Source organism: Malania oleifera, chromosome 10 (genome assembly GCF_029873635.1).
Source record: "Malania oleifera isolate guangnan ecotype guangnan chromosome 10, ASM2987363v1, whole genome shotgun sequence".
Lineage (NCBI taxonomy): Eukaryota > Viridiplantae > Streptophyta > Magnoliopsida > Santalales > Ximeniaceae > Malania > Malania oleifera.
Window position 1 is genome coordinate 87,952,665 of NC_080426.1, and position 9,493 is coordinate 87,962,157.

The 9,493-nt window shown below is 35.5% G+C and overlaps 2 protein-coding genes across 2 annotated transcripts; one reads left to right on the forward strand and one right to left on the reverse strand.

Annotated features, from left to right (window-relative positions):
• Positions 1-492: 492 nt before the first annotated feature.
• Positions 493-1,517, reverse strand: LOC131165481 (chlorophyll a-b binding protein of LHCII type 1-like). The gene has a single exon (XM_058123338.1). The coding sequence runs from the start codon at positions 1,404-1,406 to the stop codon at positions 609-611; it is 798 nt and encodes a 265-aa protein (XP_057979321.1). The 5' UTR covers positions 1,407-1,517; the 3' UTR covers positions 493-608.
• Positions 1,518-3,728: 2,211 nt separating this feature from the next.
• LOC131166769 (chlorophyll a-b binding protein 1D-like) lies at positions 3,729-4,580 on the forward strand. The gene is given in 3 exon segments (XM_058125340.1): positions 3,729-3,770; positions 3,851-4,136; positions 4,139-4,580. Coding segments are annotated over 3 exon segments (543 nt in total). The 3' UTR covers positions 4,354-4,580.
• The last annotated feature ends 4,913 nt before the right edge of the window (positions 4,581-9,493 follow it).

Below are 9,493 nucleotides of genomic sequence, written 5' to 3' on the forward strand. Positions count from 1 at the left end.
TAAATTCTGGAAAATTCAACGAAATTATCTAGAAATTTTAATGCCATTATTTTGGACCCTTCGTGGTTTGCTTTGTTCTCTTAAAGGGAACTGTATTTTTGTACAGTGTGAGTAGGAACTTGAATATTCTCAAAGCTTTCGTATGAATAATTGCTCTCAGTAGGTCTTTATTGCCAGTTTATTCATCTGTAACTGTAAATTGACTTGAATGAGTTCTGTAGGATGCACTGCTGATGAGATTTTCATTTATGTGCTTACCTTTAGTCAGAAAGAGTTATTTATTTCTTCCTTGTATTTCTATGTAATGATTACATTCTCTAGTGTTCAGACTTCTTGTCTCCTGGAAATTTTGCTTTTGCACTGGAAGAAACAACCATTCCTTTGCCTTTTGTCCAAGTGAAGGAATAGTACTAGTTGTACCAGCGGGGTCTGTCGGAAATTAACAAGAAATTGCAAAGAAGTGTGGCGACAGTATCTAAATTGCTCACTTGATTCAAAGAAAAACCAACCATGGGATTAACATTAAATCACAAAATTCATTCTCATAGTTGACAACAAATTTACACGATCACTGCAACATGATGGATACAGAACGTCTCTTCTTAAGCTCACTTTCCGGGGACGAAGTTGGTGGCGTAAGCCCAGGCGTTGTTGTTAACTGGGTCGGCGAGGTGGTCAGCCAGGTTCTCCAACGGTCCCTTTCCGGTCACGATGGCCTGAACAAAGAACCCAAACATGGAAAACATGGCTAGTCTTCCATTCTTGATCTCCTTCACCTTCAACTCTGCAAATGCCTCTGGATCATCAGCAAGGCCCAAAGGATCGAAGCTTCCACCTGGGTAGAGCGGGTCGACGACCTCTCCGAGTGGGCCTCCTGCAATACGGTAGCCCTCAACAGCACCCATCAAGATAACTTGGCAAGCCCAAATGGCCAAAATGCTTTGGGCATGGATCAAGCTGGGATTGCCCAAGTAGTCAAGCCCACCCTCACTGAAGATTTGTGCACCAGCCTTGAACCAAACAGCCTCGCCAAACTTAACACCGTTACGGGCCAAAAGCTCGGGGAAGACGCATCCAAGAGCGCCAAGCATGGCCCACCTGCAGTGAATCACCTCGAGCTCGCGGTTCTTGGCAAAGGTTTCGGGGTCAGCCGAGAGCCCAGCAGTGTCCCAACCATAGTCACCGGGGAATTCACCGGTGAGGTAGGATGGGGGCTCGCCAGAGAATGGACCCAAGTACTTGACGCGGTCTGGGCCGTACCATGGGCTTCCGGAAGGAATGGGCTTGCCGAAGGTTTTTCTCATGGTCACCCTTCCTACCCCGAGGAGTTCCGGGGAGGATGGTGCCAGTTTCACTGCCTTTCCGGCCAGTGATGGGGAAGAGAGGGCCATTGTTGAGGCAGCCATGGTTGAATGAGAAAGAAGAATGTGCTTTTGGTTAGCTTGGAAGCTTGAGATGGAGTTTGAGTGGTGGAAAATGGGAGTAGCATGGTGGGCATTAATAGGAGTCGGGAGCAGAGCTTCTCCTTATCTTTGGGTATCTTTCTTTCTCTTCTAATTGGTGCTTGAGATTTTAGTTTTGTTTCTCTGCCTCCACTTGGCAGTCTATAATCCACCAATCCTTGCATTCTTTGCTGAGAGCCGGCTCTGACCAATGTGGATGTGCCATCTGTAGCTTTGGGATTGCACTCATCTTTTCTCCCATTTGCCACAAAGAAACTCAAGAAATAATGTCGTCAAATGCTACCAAGTCATAAAAAAGAAGACGAGTAACTTACTACATGAACTTAGGTTGTCATTCTTCTGCCATGAATTTTATCATTTATAGCTTCTTAATTCTATTGTAGTGGACTGCTTTGATTGCTGGACTTTATTATTATTATTATTATTATAGGTGATGAAGAAATTTGATCGAAAATTTTATTTTTATAAATATAAACCAAAAAAAGTTATAAAGAAAATTGGTTTTTTAACGTGATCTTACTACTCAATTGCTCGTTCACTTATTGTGTGATAATAGGCTTTTTGGTTGAAATGGATCTTTTATGAAATAAATTATTGAAAAGCTGAGGCTCTATGTCATATGAGCGATTATCTAGGTATTAAGATGATATTTGGTTCATGAAATGACTATTCTTTAGGAAGCGATCTAATACAAATATCAAAGTTACGAAAATTATATAAGGATGTAACAAATTAGAAAGAAGCCACTTATATGAAAGTTTGTTTGATTCCACCCAATATGAAATGCTAACAGAATAGTCATTCTCATAATAAAATTTAGGGAAATCATTATTCACTATCTGTTTTTTTTGTTAATGTATCATAAAAGTTTTCTACTCTACTATTTTCTTAATAGTGACTTAACACTATCTGTTAAAGTATCATTATTTACTATATGTTTCAGGTAGGAGTGTATTTGAATCGAGTCGAGTTGACACAGCAAAATATTCAAATTCAACTCAACTCCAAAATGTTAAACTCAAAACTTAATTCGAACTTGATCGATTTCGTAGTTGTTAAACTCGAACTAGGTTCAACTACAAGTTCATGAAATTCGAGTTTAACTCGATTAAACTCGACTCAATTATAATTAATATTAAACATTATAATGTACATATAACATTAAATATGTTTGTAATATATATATATATATATATATATATATATTATGTGACATATATAATATAAAAATAATAAAATTAGAAAGTTTAATTATGCTCGAAACTCAAATCGAGTACTGTTACTGAGCTGCCAAGATGATCTTCCTCAGCAAGTTAGGAGAATGATTCAATTGGATTTGTTGAGTTTTCCTTCTTTGCGCTCATGTTGTTTTGTATTATTACACTTTTAGTGGTTTAATTTCTTAGTTTTTTTGCTTACTGGTGTTTGGTTTTTTCGTTTGATTTATGTTGGTTAAGTTAGTTTTAAGATCTTGGAATTTGCTTTTGTTGTCACAAAGTTTCAAAATTGCAACCACGGTTTTCCTCCACCATAAGTGAGGGGTTTTCTAATAAAGTTTAGGAGATGCCGCCCTCTTTTACCAACAAAAAAAAAAAGTACTATTACTGAGCTCGAAATTGACTCGTTAAAATACTCGAGTAGTTCAAACTCAACTCGAACATGAATATAATCGAGTCGAGTTAAGTTCAAGTAGTTCGTGAGACAGCTTGACTCACTTACACCACTAGGTGTATATCGAGAATATGTTTCTTTTATAATTTCCCTAAACATAGGACTGCATAACATAATTGATAGCCAAAAGAAATTATGGGCTAAGGATGCTCAATGATGCTAGTGAAATCACTAGGTTATATTGGATAATTGTCGATGAATCCTTTCCTCACTTGAAAAAAAAGGTAAAGGGACAGTCAACCACAGGACATTTTTTTTTTTTTTTTTGTCTAGTAATTGTATATACACATATAGTCAATTACACACATACATATAAATCAATTTGCTAGAAAATCACGCAAGCTGTGATTGTGAATCTCATTCTTCCACGGGCTGTGCGTGGACCATCGGTGTGAATTTTTTTGTGGGCATCTCAATTCTCGTGGACAATAATTTCCTACCCATACAATAAACCCTTCTATTATTATTATTATTATTATTATTTTCTTGACAGTGAGTCTTTGGTGCATGCTGTCAGAGATGATATTGTGATGTGTGGATATAGCAGCACCTGCTATCCAATGACACAGGTGGCAATCTACCATTGGTTGACCTATGAGATTGTTGATTCTGGGCGAGCTTAAAAATCCTAGGCTGGTAAGTGGTCTAAACAGTGCCAAGTGGCTGTGCAAATCAAGTTTCAAAAATGCCGCCAGCCAATGAGAACACAGATTTAGATCTCCAAAAACCCTCCCAACAAGCCCAGCCTCAAGCACCCATCTACACATCTCAACTCCTTTAATTTGAATTCTTCTTCATCTCACTGCTCTACCAAAATTCTCCAATGGCTCTCTCTTCTCCTTCTCTTCAGCGAGGGTGGGCTGGACTACTTGGGCAATCCTAGCTTGATCCATACCCAGAGCATTTTGGCCATTTGGGCCTTCCAAGCTATCTTGATGGGCGCAATTGAGGCGGGAGGCCCACCGGGTGAGGTGGTGGACCCGCTGTACCCGGGCGGGAGCTTCACCCGCTGGGGCTGGCGGATGATCCAGAGGCTTTCGCTGAGTTGAAGGTGAAGGAGAAAAAGAATGGGAGACTGGCAATGTTTTCCATGTTTGGGTTCTTTGTGCCGGCGATTGTGACAGGGAAGGGGCCCTTGGAGAACCTGGCAGACCACCTTGCAGACCCTGTTAATAACAATGCTTGGGCTTACGCCACCAACTTTGTAGCCGGGAAGTGAGCTTGAGAATGAGTTTGTGATTCCATGAAGAGATATTCCCGTCATGTAATGTTGATTTGTGGGTTGGTTTGTTGATGTACGTTGGTCTTCAGTCTCCACCTAGACAATGCTTCCTTCGAGGATGCATTCAAAACTTCCGCCGAGGCCATTGAGGCCTTATTATCAGTGGAGGCACTTTTTCCATGACATTTCAATAGAAATAAATTTAAAATATTTATAATTTTAAATTTTTTTTTAATTATCATATAAATTGTAATGAATTTTATCTCATTTCAATTTAATTTGAAAGTCGAAACTCTTAGATATTTAAGAAATGAGACCAATAATTAATGTGCAATCTGAAGATAAGCAGGCAAATAAACAAGATTGAAAACTTGGATGTAAAGATCTAAATCAATGATTTTGGACATTTTTAATAATTAAAATCTTACAACAAGTAAATTTCATATGAATAATTTACAATAATTTCTACTTCTTTTTAACTCAAAGGTCCATATTTCTCTATATATAATTATCTTCTATGGACAATCTCTAAACAAACAAGAGGGAAGAAGAGGGAAAAAATAGTTGAACAGGACAACACAAAAATGTAGGGGCATAAGGAATGACTCTCTTATTCCAATACTTCAAATCCTAGTAATGTCGAAAATTTATCAAGGGCAAATAATTCGTTGTAAAATACGTGAATTAGGCTACAAAAGTTTACCCTCACATGGTCTTGTTATCCAAGAATTATCTAAAAAGAATAAAGGTTTGAGAATGGTAAAAAATTGGAACCTACGTCTTGCCCCAGTTATAATCACAAGTGTCAGCTCTTGGTACACTTGGCTCCACCCACCAACCTATTTTGTAGAAAGGATGAGAAACCATGTTAATGAGACTAAATTTATCATTGTCAAATACATTTAAAGAGTAAATATCATTTCTTTCTCGGCACTAACCTTTCCATTGTCATTTCATGGGTACGAGTCAATAATAGTTTGAAGCTTTAGAGAATTAATGGAGTGTCCAATTGTAGTAATAGGGACCACTATATCAGCATCCACACTGGGCAGAGTTTCGATTAGAAACCATGATCAAGTACAAGATGAATAATTGGCCACATTAAAATGTTTTAGACACTAACCCATAACCCTGAAAGCAATGAGCAAAACAATTCCAAGAAAACACAATAATGAAATAAATGCTACATGATATACATTTGAAATAAGAAAATATAAATCAATGCAATTATATTCCAAAAGAATTGTTGTGCTCTTATGGTTAAAAATAGCATGCCTCAAATATGAAATTAGCTAAAAGTAAACAAGAAACTTTCAAAAATATGAAAACCTGAATAAAAATTCTGTGAACAAATTGAGCCAACCTAGTGGCAAGAGCAAGTCTAACAAATTTCACTGAAGCCTTAAGAGAGAAATTCTCAAATTGAATGGTGATTATCAAAAAGTTAGATAAAAGATCAGAAATACCTATTAAATATCTAGAATAGTCTACTGTGAATATGCAATTCAATTCCAAAATTTTTTTTTTTAGAATTGTACGATATATCAATAACTTCATTTTGTGATATGTAACTATTTGAGGAACAAATATAGTAGAACAAGTAAGACAAAGAGGATCCGACGTTGAGAAATAATGATGATTGTCAATAATTAACTCATCTTGGACCAACAAAATTTTAATAATTAAATAGAATTTCTTATAAAACACCAAAATATTTCAATAACACAATAGCACTGATGATGAAGAAATTGAGAAAACAACCTAACGCCCACCCCATCCTTAATGTCTGGCAATAGTATCTATGGTTTTCCAGAAGTTGTCACCCCTGGAGCTCTTGCTTCCAAGTCTAAAGACAGATTACTAAGTTATAATCTCATATCCTCTAACAACAATTAACTCATATCTCGTCAATGTCCATTCCTATACTCCGATATTGTATTTCGTTATTTACTAAAGTCTGTAGAACCTATCTACCTAGGCTCTGATACCAAACTATGACGCCTCGATTTTTCATACCATTTTTTTTCTATATAAGTAACACATTTATCACCTATCGGCCACGTCAACACCTTTGATACCACATAAACATAACCTATTGACTTTTTGAGTCTGATCCCCATTTTGATGCTGATAAAGAACATGTTTCTTATGTGTATATTTAGCATGTGAACAGGTCCATTTATTTACCACACACATAAGGAAACGGTGATGGAAGCTTGCAAAACTTAAAGACTATACGATCAAGCGCATTCCATGAAGTGACTCAGATCGAGATGAATTAGCATTCATCATTAAGAGACTAGGTAAGTTCTATAGAAGGAATAAAAGATTTCCTAGAAAGTTCAATAAAAGGAAACCTGAAAAAAGGAGAGACAAGTAGAAAAGAAAATAAAAGTAAGAATGAACCTCCAATATGTTATCACTGCAAGAAACCAGGGCATATCAAACGAGACTGCTCATTGCTCAAGAAAGACAAGAAGAAAAAGAAGGAAGCTATGAAGGCCACTTGGGATGACTCAAGCTCCAACGAGACGGAAAACGAATCAAGTGGTCAAGAGATGGCAAATATATGCTTCATGGCGAATGACAAAGATGTAAATTCTTACTACTCTTCAACTAAATCGTACAATGAGTCTTGTGAAAAGTCATGTGATTGTATGCCTTCCTACAAGGAATTACAAGCTGAGTTGTTTTCTCTACATAAAAGATTCATAAAAATTTCCAAGAGAAATATAACTTTGAAAGATCAAAATAGAGAACTACTGAAGCAACTTGAATCATTCAAAATGATTGAAAAAGAAAAAGACTCTTGTATTAAGAAGTTAGAAGATGAAGTAAATAAAGAAACTCAAGAATTAGGCAAAACTCATGAAGATAATTTGAATAAAAAGGATTTAGAAGTAAATCAACTTAAGAAATTAGTAGAGGATAAGGAGAAGATTATATATAACTTTACCAAAGGTAAAGAAAATTTTGAAAAGATGATTAGACAGCAAAGGCTACATGGAAATAAAGAAGCGATAGGTTATAATGGTAAAACTAATAAAAAGAATAATAAATTATACATGGAATACTTCGTCAAGGAAGCCAAGTACTATGCAAACACTTTCTTAAACAACAAACATGAACACACCACTTGCTATATGTGCAAAACTAAAGGTCATGTAATGTTCGATTGCCCACTTAAAAGAAAGTATGTTAAAGTGCAAGGAGAATGGAAAGTCAATAATGGAACTAACAACAAAACAAAGAAAGTTAAAAGAATTTGGGTTCCAAAGACTAACACAATGAATCCTTCATTGTAGGAATGTTTTAGGACAACACCGTCAATGGATAAGTGGTACTTGGACAATGGGTGTTCAAGGAACATGACCGGCGATAAGACCAAGTTTACCTCTCTAAGATAAAAGGATGGAGGATATGTCACATTCGGCGACAATGTCAAAGGTAAAATTATCAGCATTGGAAAAATAGGTAAAGAACCTTCTCTTACCATTGACAATGTGCTATTAGTAGAAGGATTAAAACACAACCTTTTAAGTATTAGCCAATTAAGTGACAAAGGGTTTGAAATAACATTTAAGAAAGAAAAATGCGTTATCCAAAATCTTAAGAATAATGAAACCTTGTTTATAGCTCATAGGATATATAATGTTTATTGTATAAATCTTGAGAACTTAGTAAATCAGAACATAACTTGTTTGGCAGCAATAAATGAAATAAGTTGGCTATGGCATAGGAAACTAGGACATGCTAGCATAGACCTATTATCCAAATTATCTAGGAAACATCTTGTAAAAGGATTACCAAATACCAAATTCATAAAAGACAAGATGTGTGATGTATGCCAAAAGGGAAAACAAGTTAAAACAAGTTTCAAAAAGAAAAAGTACATATCTACTAAAAAGACCCCTAGAACTATTACACCTAGACTTATTTGGTCCAATTAGAACCTTAAGCTTAGGAGGTAAACAGTATGCTTTTGTTATAGTAGATGACTACTCAAGATTTACTTGGCTATTATTCTTAGCAAACAAAGAGGAAGCCTGCAACATGCTAATCACCTTATGTAAGAGATTACAAAATGAAAAGGGTTATAATGTAACAAATTTCAGAAGTGATCAAGGTAGGGAGTTTAAGAACAAAGAGGTAGAAAATTTATGTAATAAATATGGAATAAATCATAATTTCTCAACACCTAGAAGTCCACAACAAAATGGAGTTGTAGAAATAAAAAATAGAACCTTACAAGAAATGGTAAAAACAATGTTAAATGAAAATAACCTACCTAAATACTTTTGGGTAGAAGCTTTGAATACAGCGTGTTATATTGTAAATAGGGTATCTCTAAGATCAAGTATAGACAAAACCCCATATGAACTATGGAAAGGTAGAAAACCTAATATTTCCTACTTCTATGTATTCGGATGTAAATGTTTTATCCTCAACACAAAAGATGATCTAGGAAAGTTTGATGCTAAAACTGATGAAAGTATCTTCTTAGGCTACTCTACAAATAGCAAAGCCTATAGGGTTTATAATAGAAGAACTCTTACTATTATTGAATCAATACACATAACATTTGATGAGTCAAATATTTATGACAATAAAGTTAAGATTGATGAAAAAGAAGATATTCCACAAAAGGAAGATAATGTTGAAATAAAAGAAGAAAACAATAATGAAACTTCAAATAAAAACATCATAGAAAATATAGAACTTCCTAAAGGATAGAGGTATGCTAAAAGTCACCCAAAAGAACAAATTCTTGGTGAAAAATCAAAAGGAATAACCACTAGAGCCTCATTGAAAAATATTTGCAATCATTATGCGTTCTTATCTCAAGATGAACCCAAGAACATTGAAGAAACCTTAAAAGATGATTCTTGGATTATAGCTATGCAGGAGGAACTAAATCAATTTGAAAGAAGCCAAGTGTGGGAACTTATACCTAAACCCAAAGATAAATCAATCATAGGAACTAAATGGGTGTTTAGAAATAAAAAGGATGAAAATGGGGTAGTTATAAGAAACAAAGTTAGGCTAGTAGCACAAGGATATCATCAAGAAGAAGGAATTGATTACAATGAAACCTTTGCTCCCGTGGCTACAATGGAAGCAATTAGGATGCTTCTAA